This window comes from Amblyomma mixtum, chromosome 3 (genome assembly GCF_055824585.1).
Source record: "Amblyomma mixtum isolate Tamu chromosome 3, ASM5582458v1, whole genome shotgun sequence".
Taxonomy (NCBI): Eukaryota; Metazoa; Arthropoda; class Arachnida; order Ixodida; family Ixodidae; genus Amblyomma; species Amblyomma mixtum.
Window position 1 is genome coordinate 171,938,205 of NC_143014.1, and position 24,157 is coordinate 171,962,361.

At 46.3% G+C, this 24,157-nt stretch overlaps 2 protein-coding genes across 2 annotated transcripts; both read right to left on the minus strand.

Moving 5' to 3' along the window:
- Positions 1 to 1,101: 1,101 nt before the first annotated feature.
- Positions 1,102 to 5,891, minus strand: LOC149352714 (uncharacterized). The gene is made up of 2 exons (XM_089577233.1): positions 5,733 to 5,891; positions 1,102 to 2,489 (listed from the first exon to the last, which is right to left on the minus strand). Exons 1-2 carry the CDS (start codon positions 5,803 to 5,805, stop codon positions 1,168 to 1,170), a joined length of 1,395 nt encoding a protein of 464 aa, XP_089433359.1. The 5' UTR covers positions 5,806 to 5,891; the 3' UTR covers positions 1,102 to 1,167.
- An 11,362-nt stretch (positions 5,892 to 17,253) lies between these two features.
- Positions 17,254 to 18,981, minus strand: LOC149352715 (uncharacterized). The gene is made up of 2 exons (XM_089577234.1): positions 18,921 to 18,981; positions 17,254 to 17,997 (listed from the first exon to the last, which is right to left on the minus strand). Exons 1-2 carry the CDS (start codon positions 18,979 to 18,981, stop codon positions 17,309 to 17,311), a joined length of 750 nt encoding a protein of 249 aa, XP_089433360.1. The 3' UTR covers positions 17,254 to 17,308.
- Between the last annotated feature and the right edge of the window lie 5,176 nt (positions 18,982 to 24,157).

A 24,157-nucleotide genomic window follows, 5' to 3' on the forward strand; every position in this document is an offset into this window, starting at 1 on the left:
TGGTCAATGAGAATTCTGTCCAGGTGATGCTAGGAGGGGGCACTCCCTGAAGAACGGATGAGGCGTTTTAAAGTTATCACTGCTACTTCTTTGGCCCAGTGGGGTGCTAAATGTGCTGGAAGGCCAATAGTGCATATTTTTTTTTTTTGGGGGGGGGGGGGGGGGGGGGATATTTCAGTAGGGGAATATTTCAATGCTATACGCACTTATTTTCATTTCACTACCCTCCTCCCAACTCCACTGCCAAGAGACGCTCAGCCAACTCTGTAGTCCCACGTGCGAGGCCTGCGCAACAAGTCACATCTCGCCCTGTCTACTTCCCTCCATCCCGCCATATGCCTCATGTTCGACTTTTACTGAGCATTATTGCGACTCAGCAGCTATTCTTAACGCGATAGCTCTAGGGAGCTCATATCGCAGAAAATCCGGCGTCATTGACCGCGAACAAAAATAACTGAAAAATCCCTAGAGAAGCAACCTAGGAGGTAGTTGGGCCAACCAGGTGACGTGACCGTGCGGCGTCATCACAACCTGTCCAGCGGATTGTGAGCAAGCTTCCACCGTGGCAGGTGGCAGGTAAATTTAATGGCTGGTCGCGAGAGGTTGCTGGGAAGAGCCACCTGGATCACCGCTGCACCACTGCGCCAGGAGGAGTATGAGGACTCCCAGGGATCTATGAATGTTAAGTAGGGAATACGCAATTCTGCATATATGGGCATTAACCCATTAGCTATTGCGTTACACCTTTAAGGCGGAGGTTAAGTGCCTCCTCCAATTTTTATTCCACTTACCGAGAGCGAGAGTCGTGCTGCTATCTGCCTAGTTTTTTTCGCTTGCAGTGTCACTGGGGACCTACAACAGAAGTGACGTGTTTCATCCGAAGGTACCTCGGTACTTATAGCAGTTGCATTCACTTCTTGATTACTTTCTGTTCTTTAAATCTTGTGGGGTGCAACAGCACTTGGCCCATAAAGACACGGAAACGTATTAAACACGCTTAATGTGGTTACTGATTACGTTTCAAATTTGCTTTCAAGCTCGCCTAAAATACAACAGTTCTTGTTCATTCGTTTTTTTGTTGTTGCTTTTATTGTACACTGATCACTGATCACTTATAATATTTGATAAATGATCTAAACAAGTGCAAACTCTTGTCGCTTACCGCCTTTAGGCATCCTTTATTACTCCGGGCGATTTGACGGTGTAATTGCGCGTCTCTACTCCCACTTTTCCATTGTCGAGAACACCACTAGGACTCTGACTGCCAGTTGGGCGGACTTCATTCACTGATGGATCTACGGAAGGCGCAATAGTGTCTGTACCTGGACTGGCTGTGCCTGGACTGTCTGTGCTTGGACTGTCTGTGCCCGGACTGTCTGTGCCTAAACTGCCTGTGCCTGGATCGTCTGTACCAAAACTGTCCGTACCTGGAGTATCTGTGCCTGGATTGTCTGTACCAAAACTGTCCGTACCTGAAGTATCTGTGCCTGGACTGTCTGTGCCTAGACTCTCTGTGCCTTGAGTATCTGTGCCTAGGCTGTCTGTGCCTGGACTGTCTGTGCCTTTAGTGTCGGTAGCCGACACCGTTGAACCCTGCGGCGGAGTGCCACCCTGAACTCCTTGCTCATCCGGGGGGCTCGTAGCTGTAGACGATTCTGTTGTTACCGCCGGCTCAGAAATCGTAGGTCGCGTAGGATTCGGTTCGGCTTGCTCGACTTCAAGTCCATTCGTCGTAGCAGGAGCGCTGGTAGGAACATCTGAGAATCTGGTGATCTCAGTGGTCGGTGCCGTGCCAGCACGGGGCATGACGGTCGCAAATTCTGTAGAAGAGGGAGTCTCTTCCTCGGACGGGTTCTGCGGGACTTGCGTTTCAGCAGCATCCCCATCCGAAGGCGTTGTGGGGATAGTGGGTTCTGTGACTTCGGAACGAGGATCTTCAGGCGGTGATTCTGTGGGCTTCGGCAACTCTGGACGTCTTTCACCAGGCGATTGAGTAGCACTCCCCGGCCGTTTACTGCCGGGTGGCTTTGTGGTCTTAGTTCTTCTTGGCGGCCAAACGAAGCTCCAACACCAGTAACGCCCTGTCATGTTTGGAGCTCCGCCGGGGACCACAACGTACACGCCGTGCCAAAAAGGCGTTTTATTCTCGCCATCCCCAGGGCTCGGGTTCCACAGCCTTGGAATATTTTCCAGAAACTCAGGCTTCAATGGAGTGGGAATGTAAGCATCACTGAAAACTGACGGGAAAGGCGGAAAGCCTTGAAATCTAGAAGTCTTCGGTGGGCTACGATTACCCCGCTTCTCGTCCAGCGAAACTGGCCTAGGGCGAGAACCCTGGTTTCTCTGTGGCCTCAGAAAAGCCGGGAGGCCTTCGCCGTTAAAGCCAAGGAAGGTTCTCGCTGTCCTCTTTACTAAACGTAATTGTGAGTCGCTGGTATCTGTCCACTTGGGTTGGGGGACAAACGCCTTTTCTCGTATAGAAGCTGCATCTGTAATGTAAAGGAGTACGGCGAACAAGTAGGGCTTAGTGAAGAAGATTTTATATAATATAGATATAACAGAAGAGTGTCATGATACCAATAGAGGCTACTGAAGCTCGAAATGAGAAAAAAAAATATCTAAAATAACGCAGCACTTTAAAATGCTTGTATTAACGTCCTGGACGCAGGTGGTGGTGGTGGTGGACGCAGGACCCGTGAAATATCGAGTTCATTTGCTAATAGCAAGCCAACTGGTTCGAGTGGAACGAGTTAGCTTGCTGAGAGCCCATGCTATCGTTACAAGTATGATATCATTTGGAGCCAAAACGGAGACTTGCTGCCTATGAGTTAGTAAGTGCAACTAAATCAAAATGAAGCTAATGAAATAAATAGAGATAATGGACATGACAAAACACGAGGCGAAAACATGGAGGTTAATAGGATAATATGGAGAGAGAAAGTGAAGTTTTGTATGTCTTGTATGTACATTTTCAAACACTCAGTAGCACTAAAACCAGTGTTTTAAAGGCATCGTTTAGCATAGAAGAGGTAACTCCGTGAATTTCAAAGCAAGGTAGCCGCCTTTAAAACCTCATCGCGCGAGGATCGTTGAACACATCTATTTCTTCATTGCACAGCGGAGTTCAAATTTCAAGTGACATCCTGGCGATTTGTACCATATCCTTCTAGTGGCTTCTTTTTATTCATATCGTGCAAGTCTTTTTGCCGTAATAATTTGCGATGTGTGGATCATACCGCTATTCTCCCCAAGGTTGTTATTTCTGTTTTTTTTTTGGCCCGAATTGTCGATAAAGCACTATTGAATGTGATTGTTGTCTCAGTGACGTTGTAAGTTCATAGTTCCAGTAAGAAGCAGAGAGAGAACTCCCAACTAGTAGCTTATGCAAGATTCAAGTGAAGCCTAACACCTTGAGTCACACACAAAAAATAAAAGTGCAGTCCACTTGTTAGTTTTCAAAGAGCAGCGCATGTACTCCATAAAATAATAGTGCTTTTCCAGGCGCATCCGAATGCCACTGACACCATGAATTTCTTGCCATTGATACTATGCCTTGTACAGACGGTACCATCCTTTTCAAAAGTTCGCAGGCCACCATACGGCTTGACCCTGGGACTTGTAGTGCAGGTCTGGCAGCAACCCTAGCAGCTCAAACCTCTGAAGTGGTGAGGGGCAAAGTACTCGCGTTCTCTGTTGGTTTACATCACTGCCGATATTTCGGGTTCTGCTGAACGAAGACGGATATGAGGGCTGGTTTTTTTCTTTGGGACGTCGTAAAAAGCTTTATTTCCTCGGTTCATACTTTAGTGAATGTCCGTGTATTAATTTTAATCTAAGGAACCCAACTTCCAGGAAACGCATCACTCTTGCCAGCATTGTTGTGCCATTTCAACTCCCCCCCCCCCCCCCCCCCCCAATCTCTGGGAATAACAACCAGCAAGAAAGGCATTCTTTTATAATAGATTGATCACTTCGATTGACCACTTGGTTCGTTTGAACCAAGAGCAGGATCTAGCTTTTAGCTACCATTTATGCTAGCTAATGCGCAATGCGAAGACGATGAGCATGTTTTTTAATGCATAAATGCCGTAACGTCACTCTGTTCAAACACAGTAATCAGCAGTGCACCATCCAGTAAGAACTCTGCGGCCTGAAGTGTCGACATGTTTACTACTAAGGCTTGAACCGACCGCAAAGCTGTTGCTGCATACAAATTCCAAAAACATGTAGATATCTGTTTTTTAAGCATGTAAACTCTCGATGGAAAGCGTTCAGGTCACATGGTTTCGTTTTAAACTGTGCAGTGAAGCCCGTCTGGCACTCCTAAATGTTTAAACCTCTGCAGAACAAGGACAACCATCGTAATCACCTTTTAAGGTATTTTGTCCCATAAAAAAGTCGTTAGGACTGTACTGCAAGACTCAAAAGCAAATACTGTGGACCGAAGCCTTTCTAATAAGGCTGTACAGGTGCCAACTGACAAAACCGACGCATCAAGTTGTACACAACCCAATATAAGCGAGTTCTGGAGGCTTGTGCTATCCCTCATTCAGAAAGTTCCGGTATTTTGCTTGTGAGTGAAAGCTCTTTGTCCCTTTGGTTAACGTATTGAAAAGATTAAGCAGTCTTAATTTGTGTGCCTACTAAAACAGCAAAGATACCAATTTTTTTCCTGTTTTTCTTTTACGATTGCAGTGTCCAGGACCTTAGAGGAGCGACAGACCTGGGTGAGGCATGCCCTTGTGTTTAAAGTAATTTTTTACAGTCCTGCGGTAGCTTGCGTAAACAATTTGCTCTCGTGTGTAAACTCAACCCGAGAGTAAATTCTTGGTGCAATCGGCTCCTGCTATTCAGCTATTGTTTCTATTACAGTTTCTTCGGGTTCTGGCGTAGAACGATAGGAGAGAGAACCACCACAAGCCTCGTGCGCGTTCGTTGCTTCGATCTCGGTCGCTAAATAATGCCTTTTCTCACTCGTTGTCTCCGTCAGCTGCTGGGGATCACTTAAGTCCCTTGATGGGCTGCAAACAAAAAGTCACCTAGGAACATATTCAGGGAATTTAGAGATCACAGGACCGCTACGAACCACGTACGCTCGCAAGCAGACAGAACCACAACAACAGAAAACGAACCTGCAGGCAAAAGACAAGGCTGTAATATATTATTCAACGCACAATTTGGCATATCTCCTCCAGTTATACCGTTCCCCAAGCCCTGCGGCTGTTCCCAGCAAAAAGCAGTGCTTAAAAGATTGGTGTCCGTGTTCCTCTAACGTGCATATATGTTTCAAGAATAAAAATTGCTTTTGAGAAAAAGAATAGGACACAGTAAACTGTTCCGTTAAACTTTCATCGTGTTGTAGAACCTTTTAGATGGGCCCTGTCGCTTATTTGTGCTTGTTTTGAAACGGCTAACAGTCTGCTGGCCAAGCTGCATTCGGCAACCCTGAGCGCCAGAGATGCCATACATAATACGCCGGAGAATACTGCAGAAAACCCTCTCACTTCGAAGCTTTTGAAATGGAAGGCAAATTAATGACCACATAGAATTTAACAATACCTCAGGAGCCACTTGAAAAAGCTGTCTAGTTTCTAGAGAGCCTTCCTGGTAGTTACATTTTGGCTATATGTAGAACCGACACTCCAATAAAACGCAGGAACACTAACATATGCGTGCAAACACACTTTTATGAAGTACCTATAACAAAGGGTCATGTTGACTACGGAACTTACATGTAATAGAAATCATGTATGTCATGGCGATAGTAACAGCTGCGACTTGAAATTCCGCGCGAATACATTTCATTGTCGAAAGCGCAGCAGTACGGTAGCACAGGGCGCCTCGGTGCTTTCTGAAAGAGGCGGGCAGAATCTGGAGAATAAAACCCACGCGCCCACGACGTGCCCCAGGAAAAGCGTCACCGCCCTCCAAAATATGAATCACCTCACAGGGCTTCGAAAATGGACGCCGTGTCGTGCTAAGCCAACAGCACCAGAGAAAAGAAAAAAGAAAGTGGCACCATTCCGGCGCTCGGCAATCCGTCAGGTGTCTGGACAAACACCGTGAGCTTTCGCCTCCGAGCAGACCAGTCAGAAAGTAGGGTGAATCAACAGGGAACTGGCCCCCACGCCCCCGTCTTGTTGGCTCAGCGGTGTCCGAAATGAGGAAGAGAGAGCGCGGGAGGCAGGCAGAATAAGAAAAAAAAAAAAAAAGGTCGCTCGGCCTTCCAAAGAACACTTTTGCTTCAACGTAAATTGCGCCTCCCTCACTTTCATTTACCCCGTTGTCTTCTTGCATCCATGCAAGGCATTATCCAAGGTGGACTTGATAGAAGCTTTCTCTTGCTTAGTCGTCAACAAACGTAATCGAGCGTCATGAAAGGAGCTAATCACTATCCCAAGCACAGTGGCGAGTCTCCGTTGCAGTAAACAGGACTTGTCTTTCCTTGTTTCTCATCTGTTTCGCTTGCTTCGGCCTCCTCGGCTGAAGCTTCGCTGTACCAAGCGCAAGCGTACCGAATTGCGGAGGGAAGACTCCGTAGGTTAGACAAATTTCGCATAATTGCTCAATTTTCCACCAAACAAATTGCCTCAACTTTCAACACACAGTATAAGGAAATAACGGGCGCCCAATTTTTATTCGAAACTAAATTAGAAGAGTTTAGCTTACCTCAGTCATTGCGTATGCTACTTGTTTACAATTGGCTATCGTACTTTGGGAGGGCGACCGACGAGCTGCAGGAAAGGTACCGTTATGACTGGCGACGAAACTTTTTCTTGTGTCGTAGACAACGCCGCCCTAGCGTGGAGGGCTTGTGCGGTATTTTCATGAAGACGAGCGAGTTTTCCTTGTCGGCATTCTGTCGACAGTGACTCTTGCCAGGCGGGCGCCAAGGGAAGCTTATAATGAGTTCAGGGAAATCAATAGATTGTCATGCTGAGAAAAATTGATGGCGTCAAACATTGCAGAACGCGAGATCGGCCATGGGGACCCCCAACTACGGCGCGCTGATTTTGCACTATGCTGATTTTACACTTGAAATTTCAGTAATTGTTCAATCCACATGCGCCTTATGAGTGAAGTCTGCTGCGTGCATGACGCCCCGTGCACAGCAGCTGACTGCAGAAGCGATTAAAAGCCCACCCTGCTTTTCTTGACCTGGTCGGTTGCATGACATGTTTTTTTGCACGGCTTTCAGAGGCAAGAAGCCCTTTTAAAGGCACAGCCCTGTCTCCTGATTTGCGGCCGGCGATTCTGTCTTCCTGTCTCTGACGACTTTCACTGTCGCTACTGCACATTAGATTCGAAAAACTGAGCACTACCGTCTAATTAACCACTGGTTATGACCCGGGATTAACAGGAATTGGTGCTAAGAGGAGCACTTTCGAGATTCATGGCCCTTTTAGCCTACCGTGTCAGTTATGATGCATACTGCTTTTTCTCAGTAAATGTATGGCTTTATTTCTATGTCGGCGGGCGTACATCACAATGGGGGCATTGTTCATAGGTCATTGTTCGGTCAAACGTCACGCACTGTTGCGCTCAGTCACTATAGACCGTTTGTGCAAGGAGCGCGCATGCTGCTTCCTCCAGTAACAAATTAAAAAAAAAACTGCGTTGTTTTCTTTCATTGCGCACTTCGCATTCGTATAAATATTTCAGTGGAGAATGTAGGCTCACTCATGTCCACGTGACACCTGCAGGATTCCTCCCGTTTTAAATATGAGAAACACCGCGCTCGGTTAACACTAACATTTTCGAGTACCGTACGGGGGCTCATCACAAAGTGAACAAGGAAGGTGCCCCTGAGGCTTTCCCCTCCTCTGTTCACTTTGTGATTATCAAGAATCATCTGCCCTCCTCTCTCTGTATCGGTGCTCAGTTATGAAATAAACGTTCAATAATCGAAATTTAACCACGTAGCAGGCTTGAACTTATCGCTGTGTTAAAAAAGTTAATCCTAAAAGAGCGAAGTAATCTACGCCCTGACCGCTTAATGTGGCATCCACGACCAACGAAATGAAAAAAAATGGTACGGTTTTAACGTAGTTAAACCAAGTAGACATGCGAAAGCATGTGATTAGCCTGGTTGGCTCATGGTTTTGCTTCACACATCTGGCGACGATAGTAGACTAAGGTAAAGCTCTGGGCTTCAGAAGAAGGGAAGTTCTTTGTCATCTCTGAACTGCCGCCTCTGTTATGTTCCTTAAACAATTGAACATTGAATCATCTATTTTATTCTGGTATGTCTTGCTAAGGACACTGAAAAGGTGAATTTATTTGGCTTGTCATACAATACGATACCTCACCGGAGTGCGATATGTTGATGAACCTCTTAATATGTTTTCTCTGACTGGACTACACAGCTTATAGAAAACTGGGGTTAGGGACCGTCACTGTGAATTACTTTTTTCGACGCAATCTAATTTCTGCCAGATGATTGCTCATCTGAGAAAAGTGTTTGAAGAGATAGATTTAAACCTGAGTGGCACTCCTTCTTGGTGATGTGCTCAGCATTGCCTCCCGTCTAGTGCTCTGTTGCTCTTTTTGAGATGTCTTTCGTGGCTTTCCCCGAAAGCTTTGTAAATAGTTCATATAACCAGAACGCAATTTCAGTGTAACAAATATCATGTTTAAAAAAAAATATTCCCCGATAACATAGTGCTCACGTGCGCTGGCCACCGAAGCTGATCTGTTCGCGCCACCACTGGTTGGAAACGCGATCGCAGCAATATATATTTTACCTATTTATTTATTTATTTATTTATTTATTTATTTATTTATTTATTTATTTATTTATTTGTTTATTTATTTGTTTATTTATTTATTTATGTCAGGCTTCAGCGATAAACGGCTTTTGCAGCTTTGGTCGTGAATTAGAGCTTTTCCTCTAAAAATTATTAATCGGCCTGAAGTGAAATTAGCTTACGGCGAAAATTGGCGTGAAAAAAAAACCTGCTTTCGGACTTCTCCTGTCCAGATGTGCTAAAAATATCTTTAAAAGCCATTGTTATCTCTAGCTTCTTTATTTGTTGATTAGTTTGATTCAATTCACTACTCAGTTTGCCTCTCTCTGTGTGTGTTCGTGTGTGATTTTGTGCGTGCATGCTTGTATTTGTGTTTCTTGTGCGCATGACTGTGGGAGTGTGTGTTTGTGTATGTGCTCGTGCTCGTGTGTAGCTGTGTGCGCGACTGTGTGTATGTGTGCGCTTTTGTTTGTGCGCGTGTGTGGCAGTTTGTGTTTGTGTGTGTGCGTGCGTGGTGTGCGCGCATGTGGGTCTGCGACGCTTTTTCTTAATGATTTAAAGGTTTTGTTGAAGTGATATCAATATTTTTATGCTGTATTTAATTCAGCTGTTTTCGTTGGTTATTTCTTTTTAAATACTGGGCTATATTATTTTTACTTTAATTGTCTTGTTTATCTCTGGAATCAGATAGATTATCTGTAACGTAGAAATTTTGAATGCGAAGTGATTTAGTATCAAACTTTTACATTTGGTTTCAAAAGTTTTAAGAAATGATTATTTCTAGAATTCTGAATTGGCAACTGCCCCATATTAGATGGTAAATTTTGTTATTTATAGTTATCCCGTCCATGCTTATGATTACTGTTTAAAGCTTGTGGATGCTGTGATTGAGTAGCAGCTCATGTGGCAATACTTTTATTTGCTTGGAGAGAGGAGAGCTATGATCAGTTCATTGATGCTGCGCTTTCCTTCATATGTGTTACCTCTTTCCTTCAAATCTCACCAAATCTTCTCGGACTCCAAAAATGCCACATAAACTAAGGTAAGCCTAGTCAGGTTTCTTCAGGTAATTAAGCCATTGTGCACTTTGCCGATCTTAAGCCTCTGAGAAAATTTTCTTCAAGTTTTAGAGAAAGCGCTCTTATAGTACTGAAATTTTAGCCCATGGCCGACTTTGAAGTGCAAGAGAAAACGGTGCATCTATGAAATGCTAAGTTATGAGGACTTCTTAAATGAGCTCCAGAGGTCTCCCGAACGTGCATCCGAGGTATGAGAGTATTTTTTGAGGACATCCTTTCCTGTCGCACTCAATCTAACTTTTAATGTGCATGTTATAGTGCATGGTTCCCGGGCCTCTTCATTGTGACTCTTTGTTGATATATTCGTCTTTGAAAGCGCCATCTGTGTTTGGGCCCTCGTTTCCAACGATCAAACGTTGAATTTAAATTATATATATTCGGCGAAACGTGTTCGACAATCGACCGATTGTCATTAGCTCTATTGGAGATCCCTAGAACTTGCCAGTTTTATTACGTTGTCGTTTTTGGTGTCATAAACAAAGCGAGAAAAGCTGTGAAGTAAAAACTTGCGGCAGGTGCAAGCCACTTGCAAAACAAAAAAAGGTGTGTAGAGCGTTACATTATCTCCTCAAAATAAAATTTAAGTTAGGGTCAATCCGTGCACCATGCTGAAACGTCCATTACGTAATAATAACTGATTGCAAGGAAGGAAAAAGCGCAGAGACTGTTTCATGCTCGGTGCACACCTGAACGTACCGCATCATAATGGCAGGGACGAAGGTTTTACTGAGAGAGAGAAGAGAGAAAGTGACGCCACAGTGTAAGGCTACGGATTAATCTTGCTACCTGGGGTTGTTAACCGTGTACGGACATCGCACAGAGAACCGGCGTATGTTTGCCTCCGTCGAAACGCGGCACCCAAGACCCCGATTTGATCCCACGTGATAGTCTTCAGTAGCCGAACGCAGTAACCGCTGAGCCAACGTGGCGGTTCGATCGTGACGGATAAATCACACGCGAGGTGAGACGACAGTGTAATGCAGCGGGTCTATGGCCGCCCACACTGTAAAAGATGTGTGTAAAATTACACATTTTACAGAAAAATTCGGTTGCCACTCAGAAAATGTTTGTTAGCGATCCTAGACAGAAACTTGTTCATGAATAAAACAGACAGTTTCTGTTCTCACAGCGGCTGAACCCGAAGTACCAGTCAGGTGGTCTTCCGCTTTAGAAAAACTTGCTTTAAAAATGCAAGCAACTCATTATAATTCAGTTTGTATATTAGTGCACTAAAACAGAGAGCATAAAAATTTTCACATGGATTAATGTGCATTGTGTTTTGTGCGGTCCTTTGTTTTGCTGCATTCGTGGTCTCTTCAAGATGGTTGCCGTCGTTCAGACGCGCAACACGTGCGTTTTTTGCATGGTTTTACCGACCGGACTGTTTGCGAAAGAAGGTAAGCGGTGCTAATTCCTCCTATCTGGCATGGATAATCTGCTATGCTTCCTTTCATGAAGGTTTTGTAGCCGGGTGGTACTGTTATAGTGTAAACAGCACACTGTACTGCCCTACTGAATTTGTAGTCGCCGGACACTGAATGATAATATAGTGCACGCGTGCAAGCTAGTAATTGTGTTCTTTACCTTTATCAGATATTTCTTACTGTTTAAATACATATACTCGTTAACGACGCTATTTAGAAAGGTCCCAGCCTGCAACAGGCTGCACTAGGGACGATCAAACTATGCACACGCTGTTGTAATGGGAGTAGAGATGCGTGCAGTATGAAAGGTAGCAAAAAAGTGCGTGGCGCTGCTAGCCGTCCGCGTGCCTTTGGCCACTCTGAAGACGGGGGCAAGTGTCGCCGCAGGCTTGCGTTGTCTACTCGACAATGCAGGTCGGCAGTACAGTCGTCAGCACGCTTAACACGAATGCTCGATTGAGGGTCCTGCACAGATATTACAGCCCCTAAGAGCTGGACGCTGAATCCCAGACCATGCCGATCAGTGTCTTCGTGGCGATTGGAGACAGCTTGTGCCCTGCTTTCAGCCTAAAATTGACTTAGACCGAGCGGCCGACCCCCAGCGCCGCTAAACTCAGTGGAAGACACGCGCTCGAGCGTTCGTGTTAAGCGTGCTGACGGTGGTACACTCCTAAGGCCCCGATCGAAGCGTTCTGTAATTGAAACCAGTTATTGAAACTTGAGGGAACCCCGTCGTGCTTGTGACCAGCGTGCGACGGGCCCGCAGTGCCACGTTTTTACGAGTAGACCTTCATATTTCCCACTGCCGACGCGTACACAACAATAGCAGTGACATTGAATCTAGAGTACTCTAGTTAGTGATTGTGAGGACTCTGTGAGATTGCAGGTCTTATTTTCAACAAACACCAAAGTACAAACAATAAACGAGGCGGCTTTTAACGGAAAGGAAACCAATTACAATATGAGCGAGAAGAAAGGAAAGGAACAAGAGAACAACGCAACAATACACGGGAAAAACACACGGGGGAACAGAACAAAGTGCTTATGATAAATGCAGGAAAAAGAGTCAAAGAGGAAAGTTCACACTACTTGTCTTATTCGAGCAACGAGCGGGGAGGACTGGCTGGGTGTCGGGCAGTCAAGGAGTCTCTTGGCGTTCCAACGTCGATGAAACGCTACCGCAGCGTCAGCGTTCGTGAGCTCCCGGCACGGTTCCCAGGTTTGGTATCCCGGAAAAAGGTCACGTAGGCGCCAGAGGCGGCCTGTGTGGAGCAGCTGAACGATGGACGGAGAAGAGTGGCGCCTGGGCCTGGTGGTTGAGGCTCTCGACGATGGATGTCCAGGTCTGGTGGCCCGGACGTCTGCGGCTAAGGCCCAAGCCCGGAACTCGGGGAGCCAGCAGAACTCGTCCACGTCCGTCGCCCACCGCGCTCTTCTCTCCTCTGCCACGTAATCCTCTTCGACCTGCCCCGCGTTCCCCTCCGCACGCGCTCCTCGTGCTTTGTCTTCTTCTCCTCACGAACGCCGCTGGGTGGCGCTATCTCCTTACAGAAGGCCCCCTCTTCGGAAGTTTTTTCCAAGGGAAAGAACTCAACTTCAGGAGAGCGACACCAGACGCGTTCGACGATCGCAACACAGAACACCGCACCACAGCGCGCACACTACACACCACACACAATACGACGGTCGTCAATGTTCGAAGCGTTCACAGACCTTCGCACACACAGCACAGAGAGCACATGGAAAGTCAACGTAAAGCGTCCATAGAGTGCGAAGAAACACGGAAAACATAAAAAGTAGATAGCCGACACTCAAAAACAAACATGAACAAACAAAAACAATTCCAACAATAGGTGTGGGCTACATTCTTCCGTATTCCATTGTTCCCATCAAACCACATCTCCGTCGCGAGAACTTTTCCGGCTAATACTTCCGTTTTCCTTTGTGAAACCGTTTTCTCCACACCGACCTCAGTTTCCACCATGATTTTACATGTTCCCGTCCTATGATGTTATTCACTCTGTTCTCCCTTGCCTTCGACACAGTCTGCTGACACATGTCACACGATCTGACATAACTCTTAATGTCAGCCTGTACACCGGGCCAGTAAAACTCAGTGAGCACCCTAGCTATTGTTTGCCGTATTCCATGATGGCCGGATAATGCACTCTTATGTGCCAACTTAAGAACTTGCGTGCGTAAGCCCTTCGGTACCACCGCTTGCTCAACGACTTGGCCGGGACACACTTGGTACGACCGGAAAAGAACACCGTCATCTGTATCAAAGGAGTGGGCGGTCTGTCCCTTGCCATGAAATATTTGCCCCAACTTCCTGCGACACACCTCTAAGGTCGGGTCTTCTTCCTGTTTGAGGCGAAACTCCGGCCGTGACAAGTGGAGTGTGTTCAGAGTGGGGCTTTTACTACTCTCTGAAACCTTTGCTGTCACCATAAGGGAAGGAACATCGACCGCACCCGTCATGGCAAGGGAAACTGCCTGATCAGTGAGAACTGGCGGGTCAACCGAGAATGGAGGTTTAGCGCCAGGGACATTGCCTATTATGATGTCGTACAGAGGTGTAGATAAACACCGCGCGATGGCCTTACCCGAAAAGTATGGTGAGGAAATCACCACCTCCGCTTCCGGAACTTCTACACGGGTCCCATTGGCCAAGAATAATGTAGCCTGTTTCCCTGTAAGCGCCGCTGCCGGTACAAGGGACTCACGCACAACAATGCCGGTGCTGCCCGTATCCCGTAATACCGAACTAGACTGGCCGAACACCTCACCGTGCGCCACGGGCATAGCAATTTCCACCGGGTTGGAAGGACAGACCATCTCCCCCAACTGGCCCTCTACGCGCGTTACCACTGCAGTGCTATCGGGATGTGAATATCGAGATGTCATGCAACAGGCGGACTCCTCACGGTCTCCTGGCCTCTTAGCTTTGCATGACTGGGCATCATGTCCTACCTCGCGGCACCAGGTGCAATACGATTGCTTTGGCTTCGTCCGACAATCCGCCGCCTTGTGCCCAGTCTTCTCGCAAAGAAAACACCGCAGGCGAGATTGTGAACCTGAAACCTCGTCCTTGGCTTTATTCATCGTATGCTCCCCCTGTTCTTTGAAGAACAACAAGTTATTTTGCCGCTGTGCTTCGAGAAAATGATCGGCAGCCTCCGCCAGCTTGGAAACTGTCTTGCCCTCCCGCTCACGTAAGAAAAGGGCTAAACGAGAATGACAGTTGTTCAGAAATTGTTCGCTCACGACCATCTCGCGAACCACCTCAAAAGTGCGGCCTTCACCCCGCATCTCGACCCAACGGTCAAAGAAGCTAAACAACCTGGCAGCATATTGCGAGGCCGTTTCTCCATCCTGGGGCTTGCTCTGGCGAAACTTCTCTCGGTAACCTTCCGCGGTGAACCTAAACCTCTGAAGCAAGGCAAGCTTCGCTTTGTCATAATCCACGGAATCCTCAGGCGAGAGCCGACCGAAGACCCTAAGTGCTTCGCCACCAAGGCACAAGCTCAACGCCGTTGCCCACTTTTCTTTTGGCCAACCCTGCCCCGTGGCCACATGCTCAAATCTCTTTAAGTAGGCATCGAGGTCATCCCGCGCTTCATTGAACTGTGGTATGAGGCTGTGCAGGTTAATGGAGCTGGTCGATGAGACGCTACGCTCTCCACGGTCACTCGGAGGATTTGCGCCACCCTCCATGAGCCTTATTTGTAGCTGCAAGTTCCGCGCCTCTAACTCCAAGCGTTCCTTCGCAGCCTCTCGCTCAGCCTCTAAATTCCGTGCCTCTAATTCCAATTTCTGCTTCGCAGCTTCACGCTCCGCCTCTAAATTCCGTGCCACTAATTCCAATTTCTGCTTAGCAGCTTCACGCTCCGCGGCTCTCTCTTCCCGTGCCTTACGAAGCTCGTCCTCCACCCACGCTCGTAACTCCGCGCCGCACAAGCCCATGCGCTCGCCTAAAGTAACCAAATCTGACGCGCTCATACTGTGCCTAAATTAACACAACAGGCAAAGAAATAATAACCGACCTCGTCCTGTCGTGGACGCCAAATTTGTGAGGACTCTGTGAGATTGCAGGTCTTATTTTCAACAAACACCAAAGTACAAACAATAAACGAGGCGGCTTTTAACGGAAAGGAAACCAATTACAATATGAGCGAGAAGAAAGGAAAGGAACAAGAGAACAACGCAACAATACACGGGAAAAACACACGGGGGAACAGAACAAAGTGCTTATGATAAATGCAGGAAAAAGAGTCAAAGAGGAAAGTTCACACTACTTGTCTTATTCGAGCAACGAGCGGGGAGGACTGGCTGGGTGTCGGGCAGTCAAGGAGTCTCTTGGCGTTCCAACGTCGATGAAACGCTACCGCAGCGTCAGCGTTCGTGAGCTCCCGGCACGGTTCCCAGGTTTGGTATCCCGGAAAAAGGTCACGTAGGCGCCAGAGGCGGCCTGTGTGGAGCAGCTGAACGATGGACGGAGAAGAGTGGCGCCTGGGCCTGGTGGTTGAGGCTCTCGACGATGGAGGTCCAGGTCTGGTGGCCCGGACGTCTGCGGCTAAGGCCCAAGCCCGGAACTCGGGGAGCCAGCAGAACTCGTCCACGTCCGTCGCCCACCGCGCTCTTCTCTCCTCTGCCACGTAATCCTCTTCGACCTGCCCCGCGTTCCCCTCCGCACGCGCTCCTCGTGCTTTGTCTTCTTCTCCTCACGAACGCCGCTGGGTGGCGCTATCTCCTTACAGTGATACAGGCCTGAATAACTGGTTTTTACACTGCAATTTATAAACGCCGACATTTTATATCTAATCCTGGTACCTCAAACGGCAGACACAAGCGGCTGTAGTGTTGGATTTATGCATTACTAAAAGAGCCGCCTTTATTATAACTCTGATTTTTCGCCTTTGTACCACTTTCCTTCATTCTTGTAGAATTATATTGGTTATGGATTTATTATCTGACCTAAATGGTTAAGATTGTTTTAGTATGCTAATCTTAACCCGGTTCGTTCCTTCCAGCAGAGCCATCAAAGTTATGAATTTTGGGCAGCCGAACAAAGGAGAAGCCCGCAAGGACCAGCACGGCCTGGCACCAGCGAGTTCCTGTGCTAGTTATACCACTTCAAAGCTTCATGTTTTAAAAGTTCCTTGGCTGCTTTCTTGAAAGAAACATGATTTTTCACAAACCGCCTGGTGTAATAATGGACGTTTAACGGACAAGAACAACCAAATACGACAAAAAACAATCAAAATAGAAAGTATAAGTAAGCCGAAAACAACGTCTGGAAAAACAGAAAAAAGACTTTCACATTTTCTGTAGTCAGAACAGAAAACGTATGTTAAAAAACAGAAAAACTCAAAGCAGAAAACGTATGTTTGAAAACAGAATAACTCAAAACAGAAAACACAACACTAAAGACATTTTCTGGCAACACAGCTGCCACAAAATGTCTATTATTCAAGAAAATTTTTTTACAACGCATTTATTTACTCCGCGGTAAGGTGGGGCGTGCCAAAACCAATCTGATGCTCCTTGTACAAATTGCTATAGCAACATGAAATAAGCCCAGCAGTTGACACTATACTAACATGTGCACTGCTGCAGAATAGTTGAACGGTGGGGTGGCGGAGCCCTGTATTGCGGTAAGCACGTTTTTGCATGTCTTTCAGTGGCTCTAGAAGAGCAAACGCGCGGTTAATACCTACTAAAGGGGTGTGTCCCCTAACAGCAGCCAGCAATGTGCGAAACTTGTGGGAGCAAAAGTGCTAAGCTGCTCTAACTTAATAAGCGTAGGCAGCGGAAGGCAAATGATGTGCTTTTATTAATGGTATCAACTAGCATGTTGAGGCGGGAAAGGGACGAAAGTGGAGCTCACAGCAATTAAATACACGCAGCACCACAACAGTACGCTGCTCGCAAACGATGGCTGAATGTACTCTAAACAAAGCTATGACCAAGAGATTGAGATCGCAGAAAGCTCCTACGAAACCGCTAGCTTCGTTCTCGATGCTCGCACCAAAACGGCGCAGCCACTGCCAGGTCTTCATGAGGTGAGTGAGGCGTTGCCTTTGGCTGAGGAGCCTGCGGTCTGTGGGGCAGTGGCCTTGAACGGTGGCACTCCGACCGCAGCCAGGAAGCCGGAAGCCCCGTCACCGTCAGGTGGATACTCGGCCGGAATGCCCCCTGTGCCGACGTTGATGAACACAGGAACCGTGACTTGCGCCGGCGGCTGCTGCCCCGTCTGAGGCGGAGCAAGGTACGGCATCACGAATCCAGGGGCAGGGATGGGCGCCAGCGCTGCGCCCCTGTAAACGTGGTGGTAGTAGGGGCGGTAATACGGGGCACCGTACGCGGGGACGCGGGAGTAAAGGGGCACTGCGATGGCTCCACCCATGCTCACGGGAGTAGCGGTCAAGGTGCCGTTTCTGTTGGCGGACGCCCTCTGTGGATGGAGGATGAGCGCTGTCGGCCTGTGTGGCCTCATAGCGGGCCTCCGGAAAACGCCGGTGTAAGGCATTTGATAAGGACGCAGCAAGTAGTTCAGGCTCGATTGGCGCACGGTCAGAAGGTGTGCCGGGCGAGCAGTGTAGTAGGGGCCCCTTTGCTGGACCGGCGGTGTCCGAACTTCGTCGCGGTCTTCCTCCTCCTCATCGAATTCCGGAAACGTCAAGTTCAAATCAGGACAGCACTGTCGCCCACGGTCGCCGATGTTTTGTTCCACTGTCGCGTTTTCTGAAAGCAAAGAGCATAAAACAGGAATTTTATTCACGAGGCCAAGCGCTGCAGATTGAGCAGAGGGCGGTTATGATGGCCTGTATTATCCGCTTCAAATATAGGTCGCACTACGTGCTTGAGCCCGAAATAAAAGCACCGCGACAGTATTTAATGCGCTCTCTGTACTGAGAAGCAGCGACACATAGCATGCTCACAAAAATCTCCAATCCGGCGTGGCTTCACCTTGCCACCCTTCACCGGTCTCGTACGAACGTGTCGTGTACGTCGCAGAGCTTTCGAGTTCTGGAAAGGGCCGACAGCGTTCCGTTGTCTACGTCTTTTTCTCTGTTGTTTGAAGTTTCATTACCAGCCGTGTCAAGAAGACAGAACGAAATATATTGTCTCTATCTGTGTCAAGTACGAAACCGTATCTCTTGACTTTTGTTTGAATTTACAGAGAATGAATGAATGAATGAATGAATGAATGAATGAATGAATGAATGAATGAATGAATGAATGAATGAATGAATGAATGAATGAATTTTAGTCACAATAAGAAATTACGAATATTTGCTGCAAGCGTCATTTTGTTTAACATAACGCTTACAGCCACGGCGTTGTTGCATATTGATCAGTTTTCCTTAATCGACATTTACGGTTTCTTGGCTTTCATACATACATGACAGCAAGAAACCTCATAAAGATTTTATTCTCTTCTAGCCTAAAATTTCTCTACCGCGTTAAAAAAGAAAAACAAAAGAAGGTCCGAGAATGCGATTTTTCGAAGAACACAAAAAATAAAGTACGCGGTACTATCACGTGTCACAGCTTAGTCTCCATAACATGCAACAAACTTTTTCGCCTAAATAAACATAAAGCCAAACTTTTAGTTTCGCTATGTTCATGCTGGCATAGACGAACATAAGCACGGCATCACTTACCGGCCAATATCGCGGTGGCTACTGCAGCTAGCAGAATACATCGGTGCGCCGACAGCCGCATAATGTCTCCGCTTGAGAGCTGTTGCTGAGTCAAGAGCATCCACCAAAATGAATCCTGCAAGCACCGCTCGGGCTGTTCAGGATACGCGCTTTTTGACGGATCGCACTGAAGCCAAACGGGGTCAACCCATCCGGGTCTACGGGATTGTTTGTGGACCTGCCGTCACGCCCAGGCCAATAACCTCCGCAGAGGCGTTATATGTGCAGTCATGTAAGAACAGCCACGTTCCCACTCCCTCTACACCATCTCGCCGCCTACCCTCCCCACCTCCACACCTGAATTCGCATTGTTTTTTCGGTGTCTCTTTAGACTTAATTTGCTGGAGGAAAATTTAAATGAAAATTATGAAAATTTATGACCCTATTGTGTTCTCCGCCTACATGAATGAGATTTTTCATCGCAGATTGCTTCAGTATGCGGAGAACTGCGTGGAATATATTATACTGAAACCTTTATTCTCGGGTAAAACCTGACCTTACGCGATTCGTGCACAGCACGCAGATTTTTTAACGATTGGTTAAACCCAAGTTCTACTCGAAAATGTGCCTTGTGGAAAGCGCAATTTTCCCGTGTGTAAAGCTGAAAACACCGCACGGAAATTAGCGGACACCTTGTGTTTATTATGGAGTGGCTTCTTTATTTAACTGGTTATCCTAAGCATCTTTTAACGCTCGTTATTCATGACGAGGCTTAATTAGAAGTTAAGTTCAGAAAGTAAGTTCTATAAGCGGGAGGCTAGAACGCGGCTGCTGACCCGGTGTCTTGTTGGCATCCCTGTATCAAGTGCTAGCCACGCTAACGACGTACCGCTCTAAAGCTCTTGAGCGTTTAAAATAGTCGGTTTGATAATGCATATTTTTTTCAGTTCGCTAACAAAGACAGGTAGGCACTGCATGGACGCAGAAGGGCAGCTAAGATTGTGGTCTAAACGACGAAAAAATTATAACAAAAGAGAAAAATAAATATCTGATTTGAAAAACAGCTTTTAGTGTAACCTGCCATTTCTGCGTAGTTTACGAAACAATGAGCGAAAACGATAGCACTTTAATCCCGCACAAAACCGAGCGGTCATTGTGAATTTGTTATTCTTTTTTATTTTAAAAATATTGCAGGAAAATATGACCCGTGAAAAAAAGAATTATCAGGCTTTTCGCTGAATAAGGGAAATTCCCGAATTTCGGCTAAAAAATGTTGCCCGATTTTCACCACCCTCACCCCGTCCCCCCTCAAATTCAAGAAAAAATGAAGCCTGAAAACAAAGCGCTGTAATTATATATTCTGGGCTCAAGTTCCTAACTTTTACTAATGTAGCAAATTTAGTCAGGTTATACCTTTTAGCCAAAGTCAGGTTATACCACACCACATATCGATACAACTCAGAAGTGGAGGAAGTAGAAGTGCTTCGCCATCTTTCTTGCGGTCGCTCGGCAGCCTGCTACCGAGTTGCCGCGGTGCATACTGCTGGCTGCACTCGAGTACAACTTTAATACCCTTTCCTTTCGTCTAGCGAATATTGGTGCGAGCGAGCTAACAATGAGTTACGTTTAAAACAAGAATAAGACGCCCAGAAGGTTCCGAAAACGTGTCGCAGAAGAGCTCAAGACCGCCTTTCATTAGTGCAGTGAGACCGCCATTTCTAAAAACCAACTCGTATGTTCCCTGAACGTGCCCTATCTTGCCGGTAGCCCAGGATATTTCCAGCAATAAACAGTTCAGCAGACAGTACTTTACCAAAGATGCGATACATGCGAACGCGCAGGTGTCTAGCTCATAACAACGCGACACACTAGCGGTAAAATTTATTGCCGAAAAGTTCACACTAAACGCTTTTGGAGCAGACAACACTCAGCATTGCAGGATGGAACGACTCAAAGCTTTTATATATATATATATATCAAAAATTATTTCTTGGCAGCTGATTGATTAATATAAGATAAAGTCACCAGAAAATGAAAAACATAACAAGATTTAATTCACGACGTTTCGGCTATATATATATATATATATATATATATATATATATATATATATATATATATATATATACTCGAACCCACTGGCGCTTATCTTGGAACCAAGCACAACGCGAAGCCATCTTGGGCAGCACGAGAGGCGCGAAGCGGGTGATGTTTTTATAAAGCACGAATGAGAGCGCTGTAATCGCGGCGCATACGGGCGCACGGAGCGCGCTGTCACGTGGTATTTTTTAAACTCCGCGTGCTTTCGTTTTTCCCGAATAAGAACAGCCACGCTAAGTCTATCTCGTTGGAAGTGCCTGGGTTGGACAGTATTTGTGGAGCTCCATAACTTTCCTATTGACGCCTGAACGTTTGAAGCTATATTTAAAAAGTTAATTTATTTATCTCGACTAATTATTCAAATAGGAGGACCGAAAAAATGGTACTGTAACTATAGATAAACCCTAACAATATCCACATGATTCCAGCTCTGAAGAACGTTTAGTTTTTTTTTATAAATCTTGGTCCAAGTTAGCTGGGACACCCTGTATATAAAATGCATAGAAAAATTAGATTTGAAAATTAAATTACATTATAAATTACTGCTCTCTAAAGCAATGGAATTGCGTTACAATTACGAAAAATAATAAAAATTACTTTTAAATTACTTTTTAGTTTCGAGGCATAAAAAGATGCGCATGCGACACAGTGCCTACAAAATTTTTAAACTTCTTTGTTTGCACCGCCATTGAGACTCAAAGTGGGCGTCGGAAATTTTGCCGCTTTTTGAAGAAAGGTGGTCCTAATACATTGAACAGCCCGTTTGCTCACGCAGAGGAGATCGACTTAATCGAACAATTTTATTGCTCGCATCACTCTTCAGTCAGTAGTTTATCGTTCAATGCGTAATATGGTCCCACCCTCTTGGTTTTTAAGAATTTGTCGTGCACGCAAGCAGCGCGAGTGCATCGCCTGCCCACTGACGCTCATCGTCCCGGAAATGCACCGGGGCGCAGACAAGCTGTCAATTATGCAATTATGCTGTGCAATTGACTCGTCCTGGAGGCACGTTGGCGGAAATAAACAGTATGTCGCGGTGCCGCTGTCGGCTATATTGCCCTTGAGTTAAAAATAGGTCTTCAAATCTGGCCACAGAAGCTAGTTTTCTCTAAAACTCAAAATGAAGTTTGTTAAATGTCATTTCAGACTTCGTGTCAGCCAGGCGACGTGACTGTATATATGAAACAGACTATAGGGATTCGCTCAAGCCCTGTCCGTGGGAAGTTGTAATGCGGTATACCATGGTCGTGGAACTCTCCTGGTGGCCCTGCGACTCGTCTGCGTGTGCGACCGTAGTGCTGGAAGATGCGTAGCAGTCCTGTTGTCGACTCTTCAGCAAAGCGGTGGCGATGCCCGCACGTACATACATACATCGCCTCTCGTCCGCTCGCACCGCTTCGCTGTGGTGCTGACTATTGCTGGCCGGACGTTTTTCTTGCTTTGTAGACGCTCAACCCCGCAAACGCGACGCCAAAGCGTGACCGATACAATGAAGAACACTGACAGATTAGTCAGCAAAAGTAATTTCGCTAGTAATTAATTCCTTTCACCATGAAATTGCTGCTGTAATGAAATTCATTATACAAATAAATTACCAGCCCAGAAAAGTAATGACTTACATTACAAATTACCGAGAAAACTAGTTTAATTACCCTAATTTCATTACCGTAATTTAACTGCTGCCATGTCTGTATAAGAGCCAGCTCAATAAGTCTCTCTAACCCAATCTTCTTGACGCACTAAACAGTTTTTAAGTATCACTGTATTATGCCGCCTTATCTATTAATTATATATTATCACTTACCCGTTGTATCCAGATGTTAGACTGTTTTATAAGTGGATTCAGAAACTGACCACGGACCGGTTTTGGTTTTGTCCCACGGACCAAGTGTTACGTGACGTCCCACTTCCGTTCCGTGAGGTCCGTGCCTGGCCAGCGGGCCGCAACAGGCGAGAAAGGCCGCACCATTTCTTCTTCTGCGGGTCATGCACGAACCTCACGCATCGGAAGTGGGACGTAATGTGATGCCTGGCCCGCAGATAAATATAGTCCGTCTTTTGAATTCACCTTACACGACATGAACAGGTTAAACTGCAGAACGCTGCATATTTAAATGATATGCTAGCACCGATAGTCGCGGAGTTACTGCAGCGTATACATGCAGTTGTTTACATGTTATAAACCCCACAGCCTGTCTTGTGCTGTACGGCGTGGGAACAGCTGTAAACTGTGGGTTTAACGTCCCGAAGTGACACATGTGCTATGACTATGAGGGAAGCCGTAGTGGATGGCTCCTAAGTAATTCAGAACACCTGGGATTCTTTAACGTGCGCTGACACCGCACAGTACGCGGGCGTTTTTATATTTCGCTTCCAGCGAATTATGGCCATGGTGGACGGAATGGAACCCGCAATCTTGAGATCGGCAGTCGAACACCAAAGCCACTGAGGCACCCTGGTGGGTGCGTAGAAACAGTTAAGAGAAGTGAAGACGCTCATAATCATGCTCGTAATGGTGCAAATGATTGCATGTCGTATATTGCGTATTTACAGCATGCATATTTGGACGCAGCGTCGGTCGATGCGAAGTTAGAGATGGACGGTGGCTGTTCTGCATTTCGAGTGAAGAATAATTTCAGATACCTGCAATATAAAATTCAGAAGCCTGGTACTGATATATTGTCTCGAAGTTCGAGGCAATTGTAAGTCCAAGCAGTGTTATCGAAGTCTCTCAGCCGTACGCTTTGCACCGGTAAAAAGAAAGGACTGCTGGAAGCTATGAAGTCTCTACGACAATAGTAATTTATTTCAGAACGAGATGTAGCTGCGAAAAAAAGACTAAGTTATTACATAGCATGAATATACTGAAGGAAAAGGGGATGACTTCAGCTTTCCTTGAATTTTTTTAAAACAAGCCACGTTTCGCGCAGGGCCAGCAGCTGAAACCATGAACCCATTGTTTCACAATGGGAGAATAGACGCAGTCTGAGGCAGGCGCACACTGGCTCAGGCGCAGAGTGAGAGGCACCTTTGCGTCCTTCTTCATTTCTTGTACAAGTAAATATTTCTTCTATAACTCAATATACGCCATTTTAAGTCGGATTCAATTAATTATGAAGTTGCAAAATATGCGATGGGACTTCATTGGATGAAGACAA